This window comes from Thermobia domestica, chromosome 2 (assembly GCF_964235325.1).
Source record: "Thermobia domestica chromosome 2, izTheDome1.hap1.1, whole genome shotgun sequence".
NCBI lineage: Eukaryota > Metazoa > Arthropoda > Insecta > Zygentoma > Lepismatidae > Thermobia > Thermobia domestica.
This window is the reverse complement of record NC_137455.1, coordinates 334,385,152-334,411,903: the sequence shown is the minus strand read 5'-3', so window position 1 is coordinate 334,411,903 and position 26,752 is coordinate 334,385,152. Positions and strand designations below refer to the sequence as shown.

The 26,752-nt window shown below is 33.8% G+C and overlaps 1 protein-coding gene across 4 annotated transcripts in view; it reads left to right on the top strand.

Annotated features, from left to right (window-relative positions):
- Positions 1-26,437, top strand: part of put (activin A receptor type 2 punt) — an 83,307-nt gene extending 56,870 nt beyond the window's left edge. For all 4 annotated transcript variants that reach the window (XM_081749158.1, XM_081749157.1, XM_081749156.1 and 1 more), the window contains exons 9-11: positions 5,767-5,898; positions 8,116-8,328; positions 13,632-26,437. In XM_081749158.1, the coding sequence (XP_081605284.1) occupies positions 5,767-5,898; positions 8,116-8,307 (324 nt within the window). In that variant the 3' untranslated portion in view covers positions 8,308-8,328; positions 13,632-26,437. The remainder of the gene's footprint in view (positions 1-5,766; positions 5,899-8,115; positions 8,329-13,631) is intronic.
- Positions 26,438-26,752: the final 315 nt, after the last annotated feature.

Genomic DNA, 26,752 nt, shown 5'->3' with positions numbered 1-26,752 from the left:
GTTAAACTGACTATGAAAATTTTGGGCATAGTTGTGTTTTTTTTTCTAGAATAAAACTAACCACTGGCATGACAACCTTTATGGGCCTGAGCCACTCCAACGCTATATGTTAACCATGGACTGAACTAAATCCAGCCAAGCAACGAAAATGTAGTTAGTGCGCTAATTCACCCTGCCTCTAATAGATGTATCAGGAACTATTTGGAACTATTTGGAACTATTTGGAACTATGAGGAACTATTGACCTATTTATTTAGACACTAAATAAAATGAGCACAATAAATGGGTAGTGGAGTTTCAAGGTTTATGCTTAAAAAAAAAAATTTCAGACCAAAATAATGTACTAACTATTTATTACATTTTTAAGTGGTATTCACTCTTCATTGTTCCATTTCCCATTCTTTCTAATGTAGCTTTCCAACATAAAACACAAATGTAAACAATGAAACGAACTAATAAGAAAGAAAAACAGTGATAGAATGTCCGGCAACATATTTACAGTATAGTAGCACAGGGAAAGTAAATCACACGGATAGAAACATAATTAACAGTAATGGGGGGAGGAAGAAATTACATAATTAATATTAATGCAGATTAATAATTACATCTTGGTTGAAATGTGAATCCTATGGGAGGAAGTGAGTTTAAATTTTTAGCAAGAACAGCTCTAACGTCTGAAATTACTTTCTGAAAACTTGGACAAAGCTGGGGTTTGAATTTCCACTGAAATGTGCATCAAAAGACAGGAAGAAAAAATGAAATGAAATCTTTAAGTTTTACGTCCCACGGTTATGCCGCTTAGGCTAAAGGAGACGGTGATGATGACAAATGAATGAAATTGTGGAATGAAGAAAGTGGGAGGAAACGGGAGAGCCTCTAGAAAACCCACGAGCACGGTGTTTGTCCACCACAAAGTGCACAAGGCGCGAGCTGGGATCGAACCAGGGACCCCAAGCACCGGAGGTGAAGGCTCTACCACTGAGCCACCGTGCCAAAGGAGGGAAGAAGTAGGTACATATACACTTTTCTCTTACCATCTGTTTTGGATTAGTCCTTGTGCACAAAGTGAAGAAACATACTAGAAATATCCTAGTTACAATGTCAGGCCCGGCGGCGATCTTGAAAGGAGAACCTTGAGATTATAAAGCGAGTGAGGTAACTACAGGAGCACCTAGTATTAAATTAAAGCGTTTCAGTGCTCAATATTTACGTTTCAAATGCAGGAGTTGTGCAGACTTATGTAATTTAAGACAACAAGCTTTCTGTTTAGCTAAACAGGGCATTCCTATACACATATGGAGTCAACATTCCGATGACGTAAGCAAAAATCTCACAACGTTTATTACCAATAAACATCCGCCTGTCTGCTTGACAAAATATTCTCATATGCTCGTTTTCCTCTGGAAGGAAGATTTATTGGAAATCTATAGGATGTAATTGAATCTTTTATTAGTTTTAGACTCGATAGATCTCCATATTGACAGCGCCTTCATTTTATTGGCTGCGTTTTTTTTTTTTTTTTTTTTTTTGCTTTTTCTTGTCTGAGTATCATGTCTCATACATCTGAAGAACAAAGAAAAACTTGACCTACATAAGCAAAAAGTGTTTACGTGACACTAACTTTAGTATCGTAGAGCGCCTTTTCTCTTTCTTGCGTATGATTTGAATAAATATTTCGAGAATTGACTCATATTTAGATGCTCCTATAAGCACATGTTCAACCTTGTGAATATTTATTTAAATGTGATGTTAACCCCATATTATCGCACTGAGGTCCAATAAGATAAAACTAACAGAAGTATATTTAAGGTTAAATATTATGGTTTCCGGAATTAAAGTTATAACTTGAGACCTGATGTTAGACAAAATACTTATTTCTTAATATTAGATGTATTATAAATATTAAGTAGCTGTGTCACGTTTACATGACGTGAAGGAATTTGATTTGTATACTTGGCAACAGCTGATTTAATGTTAAAACCGGAAGTGGTTGGTAGATTTCTACCACTTCTGGTTTTAGTTGGAAGATTAGAAGGGAGAAGGAATATACTCTTGGGAGGGAACCACTTTGGCTTAGTAGTAGAGCGTTTGTCTCTGGTCCGTGGAGTCCTTGTTCAATCCCAGCTCTCGTTAAGTGACCTTTGTGGTGAGCAAACACTGTGTGCGTGGATTTTCTCGGAATTCTCCCGTTTCCTTGTACTTTCTCATTCCACCAATTACTCCATCATTCACTTGCCTTAATCATCGTCCCTCTTAGCCTAAAGGGCATAATCGTGGGGCGTTAAACTGAAATGTTTCATTTTCTCAAGGAATTTATCATAATTTCGTATACAGAAGAAAAGTATTCCTTCAAGAGCAAACCATCAGTGTAGAGGAAGATCTTAAATGTGTTTACTTCAATTTGGACTGTTAGCGACAAGACCATAGAAATGCAGGGCCCATAAATATTCCGTGCCTCTGTGAATTGTGTTAGTAATCTATAAGACACTATGTGCTTTCGTAAAGTATATAATTCCCCTGCTGTTTACTGCTACCTGCAGGCCTGTTTTAATGCGGTCTTGGCTTGGTGGTCCATGCAGATACAGGTTCCAGCTGAATTATGATTAGGGTTATCCCGTATATTGGAACTGGGTAATTATAACTTCATTACAGAAATATTCACTTGCACACACAAATTAATATTTCCGATGTAAGACACTGTAGATGGCAAAAAAACAGATCCTTAACAGAAATTTTGTTGATTATGATTCAAATATAGGTTGTGGTAGTATTGTAGGATCTAAAGACTCACTTGACATGTAGAAATATACGTGGAACAAGCATATGTGTATGTAACAGCCAAATTAACTTATTGAGGCTGTTGAAATGGGAAGGGATTAAAAACGTTATACTATATCCACAGATTTCCTGTTTCAAACATACTGACGTGATACAATGTTAGGCTCAAAATATCCGTTTATGGTTTAAATGTTGTAAACTGATGTATTAGTCTCTAATATGATATCAGCTTACAATAACATGTTTTCCGAACGGAGAGCAAGATGGAAGAGAAATTTTATACCGAAGTGAAGTTATTTTTGTATCCGTTTCTTGGTTTATGGTGCTTCTTTCTTGCCTGAAAGTTTAAATTTAGGCAACCCATGAAACATGATGATACATATCTTACAGGCACTTGATAAGTTGCTGAGGCAACAAAAGTGACACCTGAAATATGTTGAGTTCCAGAACTTATGCTTGTGGACAAGACATGCAATGTCAGATTGAAAACCAAACAAGGTAACTAGGCCCAGTACAGGAAAGCAAAGCAAAGATGTTTGAATAAGAAACTGAAAGAATTTAAAATAATTAAAAAAATAAAAATAATAATAATAAAAAAATCAGTTTTTACTCAAAAAGTCAGCTTTTCATGGTATCCTTCTCCAAATGAGATCACCCTTTTGTATCTCTAGCGGCGAGTAACTCATAGGACTGGGAAATTAAAATGCAAGGTGTCACGTGGAAACATGTGAAACAGTAGCTCCAACCTAGAAAATTTTCCTTTCTTAATATTGAGATCTTCCTGCTTAAACCTGTAAATTTTAAAATTGAATTCCTAGTAACAGGTTTCCGCAATACAGCTTTCGAATTGATGAATTTGTGGCTAAGGGGTTAGTTTATGCGCCTTCGGCGTGGGAGACCCGGGTTCTTTTCCCAGCGGGAACTCATGTGGTTCGGATTCCACGTTAAGTTGTAGATCCATATCTCATATAGCCTCGTTGTTCAGAGGAACGCTAAACTGAAAATCAAATCAAAATCGAATTGGTGAGTGCCGATTTAAATGCAGAAGAAAGTAAAAATTTAAAAGACTCTCTGTACTTGAGGTTAGTTCATTCAAAATATTATTATCAAGCAGAGAACGTGTTTGAGGAAATACAAGTTTCAATGTACCTGTGCGTTATCCAACTACCGTCAATATTCTTGACTTGAGGGGGGGGGGACTTCTAATGACTTCTAAATAAATATGTATGTAGTAAAGCAGAAATGGGATATATTACACTGCTGCAGTAAGCTGAAAGAACAGAAAAACTATTTATGAATGAGAACTTGCAGCGTCAGTTTGTTGCTCTTGTGAATTTTAAACGAAACTATTGTAGATAGAATCGCGAATCGCATCGATTTTCTCGTCATTGTACGGCATACGGTCCGTTCTTTATACTTGTAAGTTCAACCAATTATACCCGGTAGTAGAAAAAATAGTAAGGTAGAAATTCTCTAGTATTTTTCACTTGTTTGTGTTGGTTAACTGGTAACTTTTAAGATTTATATATATATATAGGGTGTTTGAAAAGAACACCGACAACATTTGGGAGGTGATTCCTGACCAAGATAAGACAAAAAGTATAGACCAACCTGGGTGCACAAATGCTTTCTTTCGGGGTTATAGGCTACCGAGAACATGAAAAAATGAACTTTAAAGATCCATAGCTCCAAAGCTATGGGACCTATCGTAGTCGGGTCAAGACTCTAATGCGGAACTACTATGTGCGCTATCCATTTATCAAAGTTTCAGAATCCTGTGGTACGTCCGCAACAATTTTTATAGAGGTAGTTGGATTGTACTTCAGTTTATATGCCCGTAGCCAAACTCCGTCTATAAAGATTGCTTCGTGAGTACCTTAGGATTCTGAAACATGTATTTCTGGATAGTACACATATTAGTTTCTAAGTGAAGTCTTTACAGTAGGTCCCATAGTTTTGGAGCTATGGACCTTTAACGTTCAATTTTTCATGTTTTCGGCAGCCTATAACTCCAACAGGAAGCATTTGGCACCCCAGGTTGGTCTATACTTTTTGTCTTATCTTGATGTCAGGAATCACCTCTCAAACGTGGTCGGTGTTATTTTGAAACACCCCATATATATATATATATATCGGGTGTTCTAAAAATGACACTCACGGAGACCACAGAACACTATTCTACAAACCGCAATAAAGTGAAACTGTTACATGATGGTATGCTCTCCGGGGCCTCCTTCTGTCGCTATGGGGAATCAAAATTTCACAATGTGGCAACATCGCAGATTAACTTGGAGCCATGAGCATTACGAATACAAGCAGTTGAATCGATTGCTACACTAATAAGTGATGCTGGTATTAATACCTTTAACTGCCATCTGGAAAGAATCGATATAACTATTTGATAGATTGGTAGATCTAATCTGTGGTTCTTTATTTGCGACGTTGCCACATAGTGCAGGGGGCGCGGTGGCTCAGTGGTAGAGCGTTCACCTCTGGTGCTTGGGGTTCCGGGTTCGATTCCAGCCTTCGCCAAGTGAACTTTGTGGTGGACAAACACCGTGCTCGTGGGTTTTCTCGGGGTTCTCCCGTTTCCTCTCACTTTCTTCATTCCACCATTTCATTCATTACTCATCATCACCGTCTCCTTTAGCCTAACCGGCATAACCGTGGGACGTAAAACTCAACGATTTCATTTTCATTTTGCCACATAGTGCAATTTGTGTCTCCAGATGAGAACTCGAATATACAAATAAATATATATATATATATATATATATATATATATATATATATATATATATATATATTTACTTTGATTTGTAGAATAGTGCTCTGTGATCCGTGGGCGTCATTTTTAGAACACCCGACATATATATGTGGTTGACATCTCAAGTAACCCTTATAGTTGTGTGTAAGAAGTACGTTAATATAAAATCTTTGAACTATAATTAAATGTGAAGTAAACTTTCTTTTTGTATTATTGTGTAGGGACCTATTTCTGAATATATGCTTCCATTTGAAGAGGAAGTAGGTCAACATCCAACATTGGAAGATATGCAGGATTGTGTGGTACACAAGAAGAAGAGGCCAGTAATTCGAGAAACGTGGAAATCACATCCGGTAATGTCAAGTTTTCTATTTCGTTCATAGCTTTTTACACTAGTTTATAGTGTAAGCAAGCTGTGTGTTCAGTAAAATTTTTTTGAACTGAAGTACTCGATTTCTCTCAATTGATTATTTACGCAGTAAGTTCTGTACAGTCAGTGAGAGAAAACCAAAACCATTACTGATGATTGTGACGGAATTACTTTAAAATTTTGTAAAATAATTGAGTTTTTGTTGAAGTCCTTAGTCTTATTTAAATAATACAAATGGAATGCAAGAGTTGCTTAGCAATAAGTTCAACTTAAAGATCAGCCAGAGCAAAACAAAAGTTAAAAGAGATGTGCAAGAAAAGAATAGAAACATAAAAAGAATAATAATAATAATAATAAAAATAGAGTCCAGGTTGGTTGGTTTTAAAAAAGAAAAGGAGGGACGTCCAAACTCTGGTCCGTAGTGACAAGTGCGGACCGGTGCTGCAGAAAACCTTATGTAGTTGCTTAGCGTTGCCATTTTTGCAATTGTTGATTTGATAGGTTGCCCACCGCATTGCTATTTAATGAAACTAAGAATATGGAGCATGATTGTATGGTATATGCCTACTTCCGGCCACATGATATTTCAATTTTGATTCACGCACGTTGTTTCACTTTTGTAATATCTCGTTAGAGCGCCCTAAACTCCGCCATAATTCACAGCATTGCAGTATTGCATTGCACTGAATAAGAGACAATTGTTCTCACTCACCATATTTTGTTTTAAATGTGTTCTCTTTTTAATGTTCTTGCCACCATACTTTTTTTTTTTTTTTTTTTTTTTTTGACAATGTGACTATGTAATAGACCAAATGGAAGATACGGCACAGGCCTTAACTCAGTCTTTAATAAATTAAATTCTATCGAATATCTAAATTATCGAATGCAAGACATTCATTCAGAAAAAGTCAGATTTTCTTGTGTACTCATGAGTGTTCCTTAGAAGAAATACTTTCAGTCCAGTCGCTGCATTAACGCTTGGGATTGCAAAAGTGAAATTTGACAGATTTTAAGAAGTTCACTGGATGTTTCAATGCTATTGTTAACACCAGAAATTGTGAAATACAAATTGAACATTGGAAAACTGTTCAAAAAGTTTCCAGCTATCTATGGTCACATCTTTACCGTAAAGATACTCCAGGCAAAGGAGTATATTCAGGGTAAAAGATTTGATAAAACTTTGTGTTTAGTGTTTTGAGTTCAGCTCATTGGAAACATGGTAATTGTTTCAGAGAGCTTATCCCTTTTCTAGGTAGTCAATGCACACCTCTTAATATATAGTATCTTTTTGAAAATATGTTAATTCTCTTTTCAAACCGAACTTGTATTTTCCGAAAGTGATTTCAAAGTTTATTTTAATTTTAGTAGTGTAAGGAAAATCTTAATATGATAATGCAAACTGTTTAAAAAATTTCTATCATTCCTTGTAAATTTCAAAGACAGAATGCATTAAATGCCGGACAATTCAAAAATAATTTCAGCGCTTGTCGGACGTTATTAAAAGTGATAAAAAGTAGGATGGGTGAGAACTATGTATCCGTGACACTTACTTATCTAGTCTTCCGCTATCACCTTTCAAATACCTGTGTCTTGTCTCACTCTGTCCTCACACCTGACAGGTATATATTAACCAGGGTTATTGGAATTTTCCCTAACCGCAAAATACATTAAAAAAGGGGGGGAGGGTTAAACCCCAAAAATATACTTCTAAACTTGGATTAAAATGATAACCTTAATTGTGATTGTAATTACTCTCTTCAGTCGAGTTTCTCAGTACACGCCCATTTTCAGAATTGACTTAAAATATGTATTTATGAAGAGGAGATCTCTAGAACAGAATACTATTGATAAAGAAATGTTTGGGAATCATCATGAATAACGAATTTCGTTTGCACTTGATTAAATTCGCCGCAGCGGTTTTGAACTCTAATCTGGAACAAAGAGCAATGCGAGTACATTTCCTTTGTTTTAGTAGTACGTATTTTGATGATGGTATAAACACAATAAAATGCCTTACTCCATGTGTCTGTTAATTACAAATCGAAAATACTTCTTATATAAAAGGAATTACTAAAGATGTGCCTCTTTTTTCTCTACATACACTTAGGTTGACTTTGTCGCACTATCCCAATACTTGCCTTATTATTATTATTATTATTATTATTATTATTATTATTATTATTATTATTATTGTTTTCAGGGTTTATTGGCATTATGTGATACCATTGAAGAATGTTGGGATCATGATGCAGAAGCTCGGTTATCAGCATCGTGTGTCATGGAGCGAGTGGCTTTGCAAGCAAGATTGTTACCCCCACCAGGTCCTAACTTCACCACTACCTCAAATTTACTTCCTCTTGAAGGGGAACAACAGAAAGAGTCAAGCATTTAGTAGGGAAAGCCTTAGTTACAGGTAAGATCTGACATTATGATTCCATATATTATTTATCTGTTATACTTAACGAGAGAATAATGAAAACTTAATCGCACACATTAAAAGAGTACACTACGGGTTCTTCTTGCTAAATCATTTTATCAGATAGGGAATGGAATGCCATGTGTTTGCATAATAGTGTTAGTAGGCTGAAGGTAGATGTAGTTTAATAGATGGAGATGGCTAGGTCGGTAGCGGCTTACTTAAATTGCCGTAGTAATATAAGAAATTAGTTCATAAGTAGGTTAGAAAATAGAGTATTGGGTTCGAATAGCACCTCCTCCCTTGTGACTACGCGGAACGCGGAAGTGTTTCGTTTGAATATTATACAAATTTAAGTATCAGACTATTATTTGGCCAGAATATCAAAGATGATTTTATCTCCCATGTCTCAGAATTAAATAAAGCATGTATCTGACCATACAACCTAACGAGGCAATAGTTTTATACTATTGGCGGCAGATGTGCTTCTTTTTACACACTTTCTTAACTCGACATCAACGAAGGATACTGTAGCGTTCTGTAGAAACAACGAAATAAGTCCTACGTGTTTTATGTAAGAGAGTACATGAATGTTTATGGGCTAATAACAAAATTTAAAATAACTCCTTTATCTTTAATCATCTATCAGAAAAATTACTAGAAGCTTCCCCCTCCCCCTTTTTTTTTCTTGGCATGATCTATTATCTAAAATAGCTTGGAATTCCTAGGGTTAATATTGTCGTCTTATCTGCGCCTGGGTTTCTAATAGACTTTTCCGATTGGGTTTCCAGTTAAAATTTTGAAAGCATTGTTACTTTCTTCTGTTCTGGTTACATGATGTCTACCTGAGCCTCCTAGACTTAATGACCCTAACAAATGTTAGGTAACAGTATAAATTATGCAGGTCCGCGTTATGAAGTTTCCACTTCCTATCCCCCTTGGGTACGAATATTCGCCTTGGGATTTTATTCTCAAATATTTTAGATCTGCATTCTTCCCTCAGAATAAGGGACCATGTTTCACAATCATACAATAGGCATATTTATCATTTTATAAATTTTAAACTTCAAATTCTTCGACAGAATTTGCGACAGTAATACGGATTCCCGTGCTTTCAGTTGACAGTTAAAGTTATTCGTAGATATGGTTTTGCCCTGTTAATGTTGAACCTACATATTTGAAAGTATCTACTTTGTCGAAAATTTTAGTTGATATCTTAACGTACCTATAATTTGCAGTATTACGTCACGGCTAATTTCCATGTATTTAGTTTTTTCCTAGAGATGTAAACCCATGCACCTATAGGCGTTTAATGAAAGGTTGTACTTATTTTAGTGTTTTCATATAATCCACTATCAGATTTACATCATCAGTATAACCTTAACCTGCTGAGTGCCATTCAGCTCTAGAACCTGATTACTATTTTTTTATTTTCCTTTTAGAGTATTCCAGAACAAAATTGAATAATAATGTCGAAAAGGCATCTCCTTGTTTCAGGCGAAATTCTCGACGCGAAAGCTCGTAGACAAGTATTTGTGCTTTTCGAACTTTACTTTCGGATTCATTTAAACACATCGTAATTTGTTGTTGAGAACATATATTAAGAAATAAATGTTTTCCCAAACGAAATTCCCAGTAGGCTCAGGAAATGTTAATAAGGGGCTGTCCACATATTACGTAACGCGGCAAAGGGGGTTTGGCCTTGTGTTACGAAGTGTGGCAAAGATTTAGGAGGGGGTTTAATACTTCACTACGTAACGCATGATTTTTTCCCTGTAATTATTATTTTTATTCTTAAATTTGTATGCAATCATTTAAACAAATAATTTTATTCATTTCTTTTCTTTTTCAAAACGTACGGAAAGAATAAGTTTCATTTTGAACATCAAGGGTGCAAAAACTGTCACCAATCAACTTAGACTCCAAAAACTATGAATTCGACACTAATTTCAGTCATGTCGTTATTTTTACATATCCCCATCCCCTGTTGGAATACTAATGGGGCTGAACTTGGATTTAAACGACATCGGAAGTGTCACTGTTCATCTCAGCGACGCCGAAAACTATGGATTCGATTCTAATATCGGTCATTTTTGATCATTTTTGTGTGTCTTCCCCTCCCCAAGTTGCACCTTCAAAGTGAAATTATAAAAACCATCCCAGATTCGAGCCTCATCTATGTCGAAAGGTTGGTTGAGATTGGTCAAGTGGTTCAAGAATTATTAAATTACAAACATGGTCACTTTCATATATATTTTATGAGAGATTCGAAGACATACTAAACACCAACATAATTTGTGATGAACCCTGCATGTACTACAATACAATAAAACTCCGTTTTGTGGCTGTCGGAGCATTGCATTTACAGCACATGCTTTTCTGAAATTAATTGTTATTGATTGTAATCACAGCTTGAAAATGCCCTCGTGTTCCTACACGTATCAATATTTCTGAGAATATTATTTAAAACTTTGATTTGAATCATTACCCACTCTGTTCTTCTAAAGGATTTCGCATGTGGAACAAAAGAAAATCTTTTTCGTGAAATATTTTCCGCGACGGAACGACCCACGATTTGCGGACCAAAACAAGACATTAAAAACCTAATTCGTCGGATATTCATCTCGCATTATTATTATTACTATTATTTTATTTTTGAATTTGAATATTTCCGAAGAGATCGATTTTATTCGCATTCTCAAACTGATGTACGACAAGAAGAATTTGAAAAGGTGTAAATTGTGAGATATCTCTGCTCCTTCACGTTTGGAGCCACTTCGAATCTATGGTCGACGAGGAAGAGGTATGCGTCATCGACACTGGCGAACTTTAAATGCACGAAGCATCCTGGATCCCTGAAAAAGAGGTCGATCTCAGTTCTTTAGATCCTGTTTCACCTGCATTTTCCGGTAGTATTTCCTCTTTGCCATCATCGTTGATCTAAAAGGATGGGTGCAATCTCCTTGGGAAAACGACATTATGCAATTTCGAAAAATTAGGGCTGGTTAATTAAACAACCTCATGTTAAAATAGTATTACAGTTCTATCATTTTTAGTACTTTGATTTGATTTGTGACGAAAAAAAAAAAAAAACACTACAAATATATTCAGAATACTAGCATTTGTAATAAAATGTTATACCATTAAACATAGCTTTGTATTGTAATAACCCCAAAAATAAGCAAAATTGGTGAAAACAAAAAGTGTTACGTAACAAAGGGGGAGGGGTTCGGTATTGCGTTACGAAGTTTGACAAGGGGAGGGAGGAGGTCAAAATTGGTCAAAAATAGCGTTACTTAATATGTGGACGGCCCCTAAGTGATAAATCAGCAACCTAACAAAGAGTAAATGCTGATGTGTCTTTTCGTTGCGACACCATAAAGTAGGTTTGGGATGATTCATTTAGATCTGATTGATTTTAGTAGAAGTATAATACTCAAACTCAGAGCAAAGCAATTCATTGTATCCAGTCTCAAGCCACAAGGAATAATTTTTAAATTTTGCGAATTTTGCTAACTGGTACAAAACTTATTCTTACCTTGTTTTTGAAAAGTGTTATAACTTTCAAATTATATCTAGTTCCCTACAATACAGGATGTTTCAAAATGAATATCGGGATTTCATTGCTTTCGGGGATATCGGGCTTTGTAGTATTTATTACATTTAACACACAATTATAAATAATATATCAAATGAAAGAGCAACTCAAACAAATTTTTGCCACAGATGTTCAATGTGAGCGTCATTCGTCACACGGCACACATCGAGTCGGTAGGCGAGTTCTTCCCAAACCTTGATCAGTGTGTTTGGAACAATTGTTGCAACAACTGCTTCAATCCTCTTTCTTAAATTCCTCAATCTCCTGATAATTCTGGACCTTCCGAATTGATTTCTCGGGGCTTCACGTGAAGACTCTCTCACTCGTTCAACACGTGTTTCAGTCACTTTTGGTCGTCCCGTACTCTTCCCTTTATACAGACAGCTGGTGTTTTCAAACTGATAACCGTCTCCGGATGTTATCACTAGGTAGATTGCAATTGAACTTAATACGGAAAGCACGTTGCACTGTAACTACAGATTCAGTCTTTGCAAAATGTAAAACACAAAAAGGTTTCTGCTCACTAGTCGCCATCTTTGTTACTAGCGCTTCCTAACGGCAGACAGAGGAAACAGTACATTCGCATGCATGCGTACAAAACTGTTCGAGTTGCTCTTTCATTTGATATTTATAATTGTAAGTTAATTGTAATAAATACTACAAAACCTTTAATTCTCGATATTCATTTTGAGACACCCTGTATTAGTATTTCAAGTAAATAAAAAAAAAATCAAGTACAATAGTGAACGAAATTTTATGTTTCGTTAAAAAAAATCTCGGTAATCGTATGGAACACAAAAACCACAGTAGGTAGTCATTTGCAAATTTAACATGTGATGCCACTGTTGTTCTAGTTTTGCTATTATCTGAGTTTGAAACGTTTACTCCCGATAGGTACTGAGTTACTGTTCCCCACTTCCCTTATTGCGCGTTCCCGACTATTTCTGTGTTGTTGTGTTAGTGGTAATCTAGTCAGTTAGCATGTACGTTTGAGAGTTCTGTTTAAAAGACCAATCAAACACGTTTATTCGGTAGCAGGTAGCGCTGACAGAGTCAGTGACAAAATCAAGTAATCTTACTGTGATTAAAAATTCAGTAACAATAAAAGGCTCTGGTTTATTATGAGTAATAAATTGCTTTTAAATTGGATAACACAAACAGCCCATTCTTTTTCTTTTTGTTTGACTAATTTTACTGGCTGATTCTAAACCCAGTCTTCTGATCGTTGCGATCAAGACTAGGTTGAATATACTGCCCGAGGGCATAGTGACCTAAGGGCGACTGAAGATTCGGAGTAAGGGTAGAGCGTAACTGCAGCATGATGTAAACTGGAGTTTAATCTAACCCATTACGAATATAATTTAGCTTTACGAGCGTAGAGGGCTATCTGGTGCTGTATTCCAACGCGTTACACGTTCAGCTCTGGTAGTATCAGAGCTGGAATCACCTAGAGGCTATCAATATGTATTATTAAATTGCATGGTCCATTTTTAACGGTTCTTAGAGGTTTCCCATGTACAAATTTCTTTTCTTTTGTTTCACTTCTCTGGTTTTAATCTTTACGATCCGAACAAAGGAAAATGAAATTTTCCGAAAATTCATTGTTTCAGCTTACAGGATGATTACTTAATGTGGTGTTTTAAAATGTTTTTCTTTTAATTTTAAGTTATTTAATGTTTCTTTCTCTTTGTGTTTTTTACAGTGGTTTAAAAAGAAAACAAGATTTCGTGAAGTACCTGCTTTTGATCTACAGTACCTGGAAAAGAATGCTGTTTATACTAAACGTAGGATTATCGTAGCAGCCAGCACAGTAGCTTGGAACACAATATATACATATATTATGTATGTGTCCAGTGTTGAAAGTGTGTGTACTAAAATTTAATGTACAGATATAGTGTAGAATACTCATAAGACGATTCAACTTTGAGGATCAATGGATTTGATGAGCAATTTTTGTGAGCGGATCACTTATTAATAGAGGGACGGATAAGTTGATGCAGCGAAAAGCGTCAGCGACAACATTGAACGGCATCCTAATCGTAGCATGTTATAAAAAAGTTGCATATAAGAATATGCAGATCATAGAGTGGTTGATGATTATGTGTATTTGATATTTCAGGTTGCCATATTTAAGCTTCAGTTTGTGTACTGATTGTATCATGTATGTCTTGAATAGTTGGCCCTGTTGTATTCATAGGTTGTATAACGTGGCCACTAGGAAATATTTGCGGTTTTTTTCTTATTACTATTATTATTTTTTAATCTCTTTGATAAAAACATTTTTCTTTAAATAAGGTGGACGAGACTTCATCTGAATTTTTTTAAAGAAAAAACCGAAAGTAGAAGTTTCAAATGATGTATTTTGTACATCCTGAAAAGCCGACAAAACATTATACTAATGCAGTGTTCCGCATGTCGAACAGGCATGTTTATTAATATTGAACAAAGACTTGGTATAAAGTGGATAAAAATAATTATAATACAGGTTTGCATGAAAGGTGACGTGAGTGCTAAAAAAAAGGTTAATTTCAATTTGACTTTCGGTGAGGTTAGTTGAAGGCATGTATTCCGTCTATTTAAATACAATTTCGTCTGAAGTCAAGTCATATTAATAATGTGTACTAGCAGCAAGTTTTTACTTTGGAATATTATTTAGATGACTGGCGGTAGTACATTGCTAGTCTGGGGTGTACATTTTCCTTTTCGTAATACGGAAATGTAATCAAATGTCTGAATATTGATCAAAATAATTCCATATGTTTGATTTTCATTGTATTCTGACGAAAGCAAGGGATGGATTTAGACTAGACTGATTTTTTTTTTTTTTTTTTTAATGTGTACAATTTATCCTGTTCTGAGAAAATATATATAAACGAGTAATTTGTGATAATAATATGAAAATACCTTGGCTTCCGGTACAAATACTGTTATATCACTACTTGCTAATTAATGTATAGTAGTTGTCCTGTTTCACGAAATGCATTGCATGTAGTGAATAGCACCTCGGTCATTCCAGGGTTTATTCAAATCGTGCTCCCATTACTCTCAAATATTCAATAATAAATTCAGAATATATTGTTAAAAACAAATATTGTATCATACTAACTCTTGATAAACAAAGTGCCAAATATACCTAACTTACATGTTGTCCACTATAATTATAGTTCCTGTTAAGAGTATATTTCTTTAATTTCTAGTTTAGTTCTTCCGTTGAGTTACGTAGTTCGATTGTGACAAAAGTTTACTCGAAATGAGAAAACTTAGTTAAATTAATATAAAGCGTATTTTGCATCAAGACATTATATTGGAATTCATATTACTAATACATTAACTAGAAGGATTTTGTACATACATAGATAAATATTGCAATACGGGTAATATTGTTGTTTATTACAGTAGCTGTACTCAAACAGTAATTTATTATTTCTGTACTACTTTCCTAATTCAATCTGTCTTTCAAGCACTACAACATAAACTCGATTTGCCAAATAGGATGGGTGACTGCTTTGAAATTAAAAAGATAGCGGAACACTGTGTTTATGTATGATGTGAATCACTTACACTTATTATGTTCTTGAATTTTAATTAATTGATGGAGCTATTCTTACTGAGTTTAAGTTGTGTCTCAACTAATTATCCACTCCTTAATTAGAAATGTGAAATTAATTTGGTTTTTACTTCCGAGAATGTATTTCTTCGATCACGATATTTTCGTTTTACCGTCTATTTCCATTGTCATGTCTGCAGCACTAATTGATATTTACATCAGTTGATTTATAAAACGATAGATTATCCTAGTTGTGTGGAGAAAATACAGTTCAGTTGTGAGAAGGAAACCTTTATTGAATGTAGTTTTATTTCTGATAAACACGTACAGTATCACGTGTAATAGATTAAGAAAGAATGACATCCACTGCTGGACCGCACTTTGGTGCCGCTTCTCCCCATCCTGATTCTTCTTTCTTGAAATGGTATTAAAATAACATGTATTTGCTTATTCCCGTTGTACCGAATATAGACGTGACCGCATATGCATAGTTCTTTCCTTTTCGCTCATCTGACCATTAGATTCCCGAGATTATTGAAAAAGCTGGAAGATTGGATTATTTCTTTGATATTTAATAAATAGAGTCGCTTATTTCTTATAGAGTACTGATTCACTTTGGAAGATGATTTTTCATTTGAATAGGAGAGATGTTTGTTAGACTTACCATCAGGTTTTTTTTTTTTTTTTTTTTTTTTTAATGAAACGAAAATAATATTTAAAAAAATTATAAATCAGGCCGCATATATTGTTTATAAAATGCTATTAAATGAAACAGGTTCTGTCTCTAGTTCCATACTTAAGCCCTGAAATCTGTGGTTTAAGTTATATCACATGGCTTATGACGTACAGATGCACTATACGATGTCTTGAAAATAAATGTTAGTTCATGTAATTTCGTTTTATAAGTTACCCAGTTACTTGAAAAGGGGAATGTAGAAAACGATTTCAAAAGAAAGAAGAAAACGTTCTCTTGGCGCCTTTTGTAGAATTACATCCAAAAATCTGCCTCTGGTCGGAACTATATGTTTTGTATACGCAATATTAAGACATTATTAATATATTAAGTTCGAGCGATTCCCATGACCAAAACTATTAAAGATAGAATTGATTTCTTTTGGGTCTGGCATGTAAAGCACCTAGGATGATAATACACCAATTAATTTCTTCTCAGAGGTTGGATATATTAGGTTTATGACAGCCATGACTTGTATCCCAGAGTAGAAGCCAATTATTGTCTTCCTCGAATCAGTGAAGGAACAAAGATTAGGTTCATTTGTAGTAGCTGTCAGATTCGAAGTTCAATTATATTGTTATTTACGAAAGGGATAATTTACTTTATTTATTTATACATATTTCTGGACATTACGTGCGTCTTTAGCCTTAAGCCCGTCATGTATGTGCGACAATGTCCCTCGGCGAGCACGCTATCAAGGGAAGGAGGAAGAAAGGAAGCAGTCTGGAACATGTATGTTCATTACCATCCCCACACTTGCCTGATATGAATGAGGACAACTCAGAAAAAAAAATGCCTGGCCTGAAAATGCTGTTATACTGTTTCGACCGAGTGTTCCCAACGGAAATTGAACCCAGGACCTCTCTCACCAAAGGCGAAAGCTTACCGACTATGCTATGTGGGGCCCTGAAAACGTACAAGAAGGATGTGGAAAAGTATAGTGGGAAACTACATTTTTGCTCAAACAATATATGGACCAATGAGAACCCATCCAATGGCATATTAGTATATTCCCATTCTTGAAAACAGTTTTAGCAGGTTGTACAACAGTAGAGTATTGTTTATTTCATTGCTGCTGGCTTACTGTAATGTTGGCCAGCGTGTACTTCGAATCAACTATCCTTAGTTTGAGAATGAGAGTTTGCTATGATGTAGATCTTTGCCGAATAGATACTGTAACAAACTACACGTATTTACAAGTTATTGAAGATAAAGTGAAAATTAACAGTTATGTACTTAATACCGTTCCTGCATTGTAGTAGAATCTTTGATCTAATGTTTCTCGTAATAATATAACTGCCAAAGTTTTGTGTTTTCTTGGCGCTTCCGACCTTTTACAATACTATACTCGCGCATTTTTCAGGGAACAATATTTCAAAAACATGTACGTAGACGAAATAATATTTTGTGTTCTACATATTTAAATAATATGAGGAGATAGGAAATACTGAATGTAGTTGCGACTATTTTTGTGAACTTTTCACGAACCAAAACGAAAGGTTTAAATGGTAGCATTCTCGCCTCATTATAAGAAGGTCTCACTTGCGTTTCCCGTGCCATCTGTACTCCTGTTCCCGCTCTATGAACGCCAGCATTGTACCTTACTAAATGGTTAGGGCTGGTTTTTACTATCTTTGTAGAGAGTAAAGTACTTGAGATATGTCCGGCATAATTTTTAGTAGACGTACAGTACATTAAGTAAATAAAATTTCATAGGGGGTGGATTTTAGTTGGGACATTCGGTTTGTGATAATTTGGTGAATTTTATTTTATTGAAAAGTACGTGATTAGTGTACAGGATTCATTTCTTTAAATTTTAATTGAGTAAAAGTCATATTAGTGTATTTCTATTTGATATAATTTACAATCGGACTAAAAATATAATTATTTAACGACATTGCATATGAAACCGTAGTTTTAGTGACTGAAATTTGTAGCTGTACAAAGCATATTTTTTCATTTCTTTTAATAGTGCATAATGATTCAAATGTTTCGTAAATTGCGTAACAAAAACTGACCTGTTTTACGTTATATTATGTTCAGTGTTCCTTTTATTTTTTGTTTTCGTTCCTTAAAAATCATCTCTTGGGTTAATTATTTGTTTATTTTTCATGTGGGTTTCAGTGGTTTTTTCAATCCTGTTCTAATAATAGTAATAATAATAATCATAATGACGAGAGAACCGGAAGTTTTATTGGTTGAGAACAAGTCTCTTTGTGTGTGTAAAGACTGAGTTTATTTGCTCAATGCTTGTTGTAACATTGGAAATTTTTGCTTTCGCATTCTCCCATCCCAGTTTTTCAAGTTTAAAATGGTTCATTGATAGAAGCTTGATGCAGCTGAATTAAATGTACATTTCTGTCGTATCAGCGTCTTGTATCTTAATATTTGAGTGATTTATAGAGAAAAAATGTAAATATTAAGAGTAATAGTCAAAAGATTTGCACAAAAGAGAACATTTTGTGTCTTGTTAAAAAAAAGTATACATATATATATTGTAGTTAAGATGAGTTAGATTTCTCTCTCTCTCTCTCTCTCTCTCTGTTTCACTGTGTATTTTTCTTTGTCCTGCTCTTTTATTGATGTAATGCGTGGGCATATGTGGATTTTATTAATGTAATTCTGTTACTAATGGTAGCATTAAATATCTTCGAGTATGTGGAAGTGTATGCGTGTGATAATCGTGTGTTATTTGGTACGTAACAGTAGAGAAGAGAGAGAGATATACATATATATAACGGTAGGAAGAAGAAAGAGTGTAAATTATATTCGCACATGTACATACTAACATAACGTTCTCTCCCACCAAATAACGCTGAAAATTACAATATAAGCTATGTTTGTACGAAATATACATATATATTATATATATGACTTAGTACTTAGTGTTCGCACACCACCAAACAACCAGTTTGATCGTAATTTCGCATTATAAATCTTTGTTGTATTATCTATTTTTGCTAAGTGGTCACCACGAAAGTTAAGAGCCTGCCTTACTAAAAATGACAAAATTTACCATTTTTCTTTTTCTTGTTTTTCATAAGTGAAAGGAAATAATGAAATGCAACTTCCCACAATCATAGATAATGTTATTCTACAATAGAAAATATGAACCTGAAGAATTTTCAGTGTTGGTATCCATAGAAATTACAATGTTGCCAGGCAGCGACAAGAGGAACGAACTCAACTGTTTTTGATTACGTATCATATTGTTTTGGTATCCTGTGAACTACTTTTGAAATAACATTATTTAATTTTAATAACTGTATGTTAAAACTACTTTGTGTATTACAAATTAAATACAAGTATTATTTAAAAAGTAGTTCACAGGATTCCAAGACAATATGATACGTAATCAAATGCAGTTGAGTTTGTTCCTCTAGTCGCTGCCTTAACTAAAAGTTTGGGGGAAATGTTATTCTGGCAACACTGTAATTTTTATGGATAGCAACACTGGAAATTCTTCAGGTTCATATTTTCTGTTGTAGAATAATATTATCTATGATTGTGGTAAGTTGCATTTCATTATCTCCTTTCACTTATGATAAAACAAGCTAAGGAAAAATGGTAAAATTTGTATTAATTTTAATAAGTCAGGCTCTTAAATTTATTTTTTCAAATTATGAATTTCGTTATTAATATATATGTGTAATTTTTATACTCTGATTTGGTTGAATAGTATTTTTATAGCAACAACTTAAACGTTCGGTTTGGGTAATGATGGAAGATCATTACACCAATTCTCAAATTTAGAGCGGAAAAATGTTTTACTTTGAACTATATACTATATAAATAATTATTACCTTATTATTAATGAGTTTAGAATGTGCGCAACAAGATCGATATGGCTTAAGTATAATGTACATAATTTGTTGGCAGCTTGTATTTTCTTCCAATCGAATTATTCAGTTGCAGCAGATACATTTGTATAATTGATATCAGTGGTGTTCAACTTGGGATACGCGATAGGAGGTACTTGAAATTTAAAGTAACATTGTTTTATTTTGTAATATAATTCTATTAAATTTTCCTCTTCATATTAAAATGGGTTATTTAATTAATTAATAATATATTTTATAGTTTATTTTGATATAATTTGAAATGAGAATAGCTTAAATCTAAGGTAACACTTGAATGAAAAAAAGTTAAGTACTCCTACCGGTACTCGGAAAAAAAAAGTTAAGTACTACTGGTTTATGTTGCAGTTCTATGTAAGAACGCTGAATTAAATTTTTTATTGAACTGGTAGAATCGTGCAGCTGGTATTACTTTCTGTATGATGATCGTTATATTATCTTCGTTATATTATTCTGGAATATTATCTTCGTTTATTTTTATTTATTTTTTATTTTATTTATTTATTTATTTTTTTTATTTTTATTTATTTATTTTTTTTTTTTGATGCAACAAAACTTTTCAAGACTTGTTTTTGGATATAATTGCTAGATTTTTTTTTAAGGAAATTTCAATACAACATATTCATTGGCAGGAATCATTGCCTTTAAGTCACCTAATGAACTTCCTAATAGCTGGCTGGTTGGCACGTGCTCTTCGATTTTTAGTTTTTCATCCATCTTCAATAGCATACGCGATAGCTTGGAGGCGTCAACTAAACAAAGCAAATTATGAAAATAATGTTAGATTGATATAGAAAATTGGTACAGTTTGGTTATCAAAGTCTCTTGTGGAGAACAAATTTTCTCTTCGGTTGATTCTAATGAATCTTCTTTATATACATTATTCTCGTCATTGTACATTGCAGTCCAAAGAAATATGTAACAAATATTAAGCTTCATCGCTGTCATGAATTCTCAGATGAGTTCAAGTCCTATTTAAATTGACATACGTTACTTTATAAAGCAACATTAAGGAATTTTAGACAATTTTACTTCTCTGTTGGTAATATTTAATATGATTCGTGAGGCTAATGTTCGAATTTCGATTTAAACGTGAAGGTAAAGATAAGGCAACCTGTGGCAGTGAATTCATTCACCTATTTACCTCTTTCTATGTTAATTTGTTACCCGAAGACAATATGCCTTACCCAAACTTCAGTTACAAAAGGCAACGCTTAATGAAAGTAATTCTTTTCAGCAAAACTATTCTTGTACGTGAATATTCAGTCAGCATCTAAAAGCACACATTCAGTTCCGTTAGTATTAGTTTATTCAAGTGAAACTGCATTCTAATGTCATCTTTAGGCTTCAAAGAGTATGAAAGGTATTGAAATATATATATACCAATTGACATGACATTATAATTAATATAATGTAGTTTTAATAACATTTTGCAACAATTTAGATCGGTGGTCTTCTACAGTTTAAAAGACAACTTTATTTGCTTTCCGCCATTACAGTCGAAAACTAAATATAGAGTGCAGATTATCATCATTAGATTTAGTGAGTGTTAGTTAATTTTGTAATATGCTGTAGATTCATTGCGTGACCAAAGGCATTAAATATTTATTTTTTTCTGTGTACGTATGTTTCTAGAGAATCGTAACCATGCATTACAGGTGCCAGTATACATTCAAGAAAGACAAGATTTGCTTGATATGCTTGTATTTACATGATGTCATCAAGACGGAAACTAATAAGCACGAGCCAGCATAGCGGCTTGAGTACGATTCGAACTCACTTGACCTCCCCATTACCAAATTATGACTAACGACTGGGTTTCATTTACAATAGCGAGAAACTCTGTTTACATTCCTATTTGCAAGCATCTGAAGTAGCATTGAGACGATTCTCGAGGTGTATTTTAAGCAATTTTGATAAGTTCTCGATGGTTTCTTGACCTGGACATTTATGGCTTCAGAAAAATAAATAAGTCTATATTTGAAGATAAAGTGTAGAATTAGGCGCTGTGTAACAGCTAGTAGTGTCTACCGTGATAAACGAAATATTGTGAATTTGATTCTACCGTTGTCCGTGTAAGCGTTTTATTTCCTCTTGAATGGCGTAGTAGAAGTGAGTTAGAAATTCTGTAAAAATTCATCTAACGAGTGTTACGACAGTTGGACCCTGAGTCTGTAAAAATCTCATTTTGAGAAAAAGTGCAAATAGCGGTTTTTGAAGGCGCAGCAACAATATCAGTTTTGATTTTTGAATATCACCTGCGTATTTAATATTTTACCATGAAAAATGTTAGTATTGTTGGAAAATACTCCCTTGCTCAAGTAAATTTATATTTTTTTTTTATATCTTACCAATTGCAGAATGAACAGATTTCAAAGAATCCTGTTTCGCTTTCTCATTAAGTTAAACTGCACAAAATCTACCACGAGGAAGTAGTGCACCGGGTTACGGAACGTTCTCCTGACTACACAATTGTAGAACATACATGTAAAGATACAACATGCACCGTTGCGAGATAGTGTGTGTCGGAATGAAATAGGGCCTTAGCTGCCTGAGGGGGAAAATATATGACTTCTATTTTAAAAAGAAGGAACGAAAGACAAGAGAAATAGTAGCAAGCTACTTATGAATCAAGCTAATAACAAGAGAGCAGATTTAGAAAATATAAATATAAAAAATTCACTTCATGATTGTTCTTCCGATTAAGTACTATAAATCAAAATTTAAATAACATTGCAGTAAGTCTGCAAATAAGAGGTGTCTGTTAGAAAACGTTTCCAAAATTTAGATTACTCACAGCTTATGCGGTAGTTACGCTGTGTACAGTAAATGCATTAGTTATAAATGTAGACTAATATCGACATAGTGTCATTTGGGATTGCAGACGAAGATGCAAGCATGAATGGGAAGAGGGAAAAGTTTCGCATAGAACTCTGGGATCATATCGCTTTTTCAACGATTGCTTTGCGTTATTGGAGGTTTTCTAAAATTCCCAGCAAAAAGCAATTTATTGTGGACGGAAAAAGGGAAATAATTTCCAAATTCATTTCGCATCTGCTTTGTATGGAGGTTCACCACGTGATTTATCACAAAAGACATTGTAAGAAAAGGGTTTTGTCTAGTGTTTTCTCTTGCAGATTTATTTTCAAATTGCAGGAAATATTTTCTGTGCTCAGTACGTATGAACTTCTAATATGCTTATGAATAGTTTACTAAAACGTTCAGGGACTAAGAAAATTATTCATGTTCGTAAAAGGTAGGATTTTACACCGATATAAAACATATTTTTGCCGTTAAGGACGGTAGGAAGGTTAAAAAAAAAAAAAAAAAAGTACGAATGTTTCACTGTACTAGGATAGAAGTTTAGGTTAATTTGGGTTAATTCCCAGATAATTCTATTGCTATTCAACGGTAAATAATTTTGAAAGTCCAGGAAATAATCTGAGCCACATATTTTTAAATTAAAATAGAAATAACTTTAATTCAAACCCCATCACACTGTTTGGAATCAAAAAGTCTGAAGCATGTAGGAGGGAAAAGTTTTGTCTACCGTGTTTGAAAAAATAAGGCACTTCGAAAGTATTCAATTTAACGTTTTTAATACTTTTGGTATATTCTCATCGAATGTAGCGTCCGTTTTACATTGATTCTAGAATCAGTATTGGTGAAATGAAATGGCAGATAGATAAAAATAACAGAATTTTATGAGCTATTCCATCAATAATTAATTTTGTTGCCTATTGTGCTGGCCTCAGTAGTATGATTTAAAACATAGATAATGTGATTTCAAGTAAATTAGTTGCTCAAATATTTGTGGTTATTTTTTAAGCTTTGTATCTTAATAAAACATCGGTTTCATAAAAGGGATCCTGAAGATGAGGTATTACGAGTATCCTGAAGATGAGGTATTGCAACAGCTATCCGTCCTGTATATTGCAAGTTTGAATACCATCAAAAATTAAGCAGGTTTGGAACGGCAGTCATCAATAAAATTCAGAAACCAAAATTGTTATAAATTCAGAAACTCATTTCAGAAGGCAGTTTTAAATAAATGTATTTTTCTACTGTGGTCCACATATCCATCGATTTTCCCGTGTCGTCATAAAAGAACAAAGGTTAGAAATGACACTCATAAACCGGCACGACTTACACGTGGTCACACTGTAGAAAGTCGTCCATCTTCTGATTACAATGATTAACGTCAAAACTTATCTCGTCTGTACGTACGTGCACTAAAATATTGCTGCTGTCTTTTTTAATTATTCTTGATTTTAGTTTGTACATATGAACGAACAACTGAATTTTATTTTGTATTCATACTCCAAATGTGTACGAAGTCAGTGCTTCAATAGTTTTCTTGTGTTGCTGCAAGCTCACCCTATAAACCAGAATATTTTCCACGGTCAAACGGTTGTAACATGTAAGGGAAATAGAAACATTTATTTTCAATGAGAGGACTACATAGCCCCTTTGTTCTTCCTCTGATCATAGAAATTGAAACAAAACCTTAGACATAAAGATTTAAGCTGAAATTTTGTTTCTGGAAATGCAACCAAATTATTATTTTTTTTCCTTCATAATTCCATGTGTTCTCATTCTTGTGTACTAAATTAAAGGAATAAATGTATGTTCGATCTTAAACAACAAGGATTTATAATGTATACGTGTGTAGTTGCTTAATAATATGGTGGCAGCTTTCTATGGTTAAAAACAAAAGTTGTGTTGATGAGCTTAATGTAAGTAACTAATATTCGTTAAAACGGAAACAAGAAGGAAGAAAATGTGTATAATTAAAAATTTAAAATGTAATTAATACATCTTTTTGTGTCTTGCTTAATACTGTCTGTGTTAGCAAATGTGCTGTAGAATATACCTCCCCTTTTATTTTCCTCACAAGCTTTCGGTTTATACCTTTAATGTACTTTTCTTTTCTAAGGTCAGCAACTAGCTTTATGTTTCAGGTTATACATGTTCCTACCTTATGAGAAAACCTGTTATACAGTTTATATTTTTTTTGTTTTTTTGTTTGTTTAGTTTTGTTTCAACATGACAGAAATACCTCATACAATTTGTACACTTGGAATATTTTTTTTAAATGCTGTTTCTATGGTAAACAGGTCCACTTGCTCATCCAATAAAAGTTTGAAAATTTTTTATAAACAGTCTCTTAGTAGTGATGATCCTAATTGTACAGTAATTTTGTTTTCAAGGTAAAAGTGATTGATTACTACTTTGTGTATAATATTTTCTTTTTATGATTAAGGTGACGTGTTCTAGGTCAGATCCTTCGTTCAGTTGTTTTAAAACTGCATTTTTCTTTCGTATTGGACTAATTATAGCTGTTCCAGGTGCTTAGGGGGCACATGAATACCACAAGTGCCTATATTTATTAAACCAGAAATTATTTGGCCCTCTTTGGTCCTGGAATGCTGGATTTCTGTGTCATACACTCCTTGGAAGTTAACGTGAAGAAGATCAGATTCTGTATAAATAATAACTAGATATGAATTCGCTTCTTCCTTACGAAAACACTAAAGGGAAATGTATGACCTATTTTATTACTATTATTTTTAATTTCCTGCTACCTAGTAAGAGTTATTAATCATTTTCCCCTTTCTTTTCTTTTTCTTCATAAATTTGGTGTATCGTCCTTGTAAGAAAATAGTGTGTGCAAGTCCCAAGTAGCCATTTTATGAAAGTAATGTTCTCAGGTTTGTATGTGAGTGTGAAAGCGTTTTGTTTTGTATTCATAAGACATAAAAAATTTCTTCTTTCATTTGGTAAATGAGTGTGCAGTAACTTTCAGTTGTAATTTCTCATATAGAGTAAACAAAGGTACTATATAGTATCAGTTATGTAATGATATTCCTATAAGTTGGAAGACAAAAGATTATAATACCTCAGTTCTATATTATTTCTAGTAACTGTGAGGATTTTATTATTTTCCTTACGTGGAATGAGTGACACTTAACTATGTTTGAATATACAGTGTAGCGTTAGATAGAATTAAAAAAAAAAAATAATAAGTCTTGATCTGCGTAGTATTTGTAGCTAAAAATATATATACATAAATATATATATAAAAAAAGGAGTATGATATTTATTATGCGTTGAGTGTATGCCAATTTTAGGATATTTGAATTGTTGTTCATTGTTAGTTGAATGTATTTCTTGTCTGGAATAGATACTTTATCAGGTTAACATCATAAGAAGGTAATGTCTACCTTCACTATGTAGTATACTCAATTCTGAAGATGTACTTACATTTGTGGAATGTCAAATATCAGGCTCTGTTGAAAATGTATTTAATATTGTGTAAAAGAAGAAAAAAACATTTGAATACTGAGCAGAATTAAATCTTTTAGCATTAACATGTATTATTATTATTATTATTAGATTACTATTTTTGTTGCGAATGATTTCACATATTATGTCTATTGGAAGTTCTCACTTCAAAGTTCTCGATTTAGAGAAAAGTAGAGGGGAAAATGTTATAACTAAGTGATATGTTAGTCGGGAATAATTTAGTTTCGAGGCGTTGGGGTATATCTAGCGAGTGTTTACATGCAACCTATATCAATCAATTCTTCATAAAAGTGTAACGGATTGAAACAGAGCCAGAAATTTTTAGAGATTTTGGCAGTTAGTAGAGCACCTCACTAAAACATAAGGAGACACTCCACTAC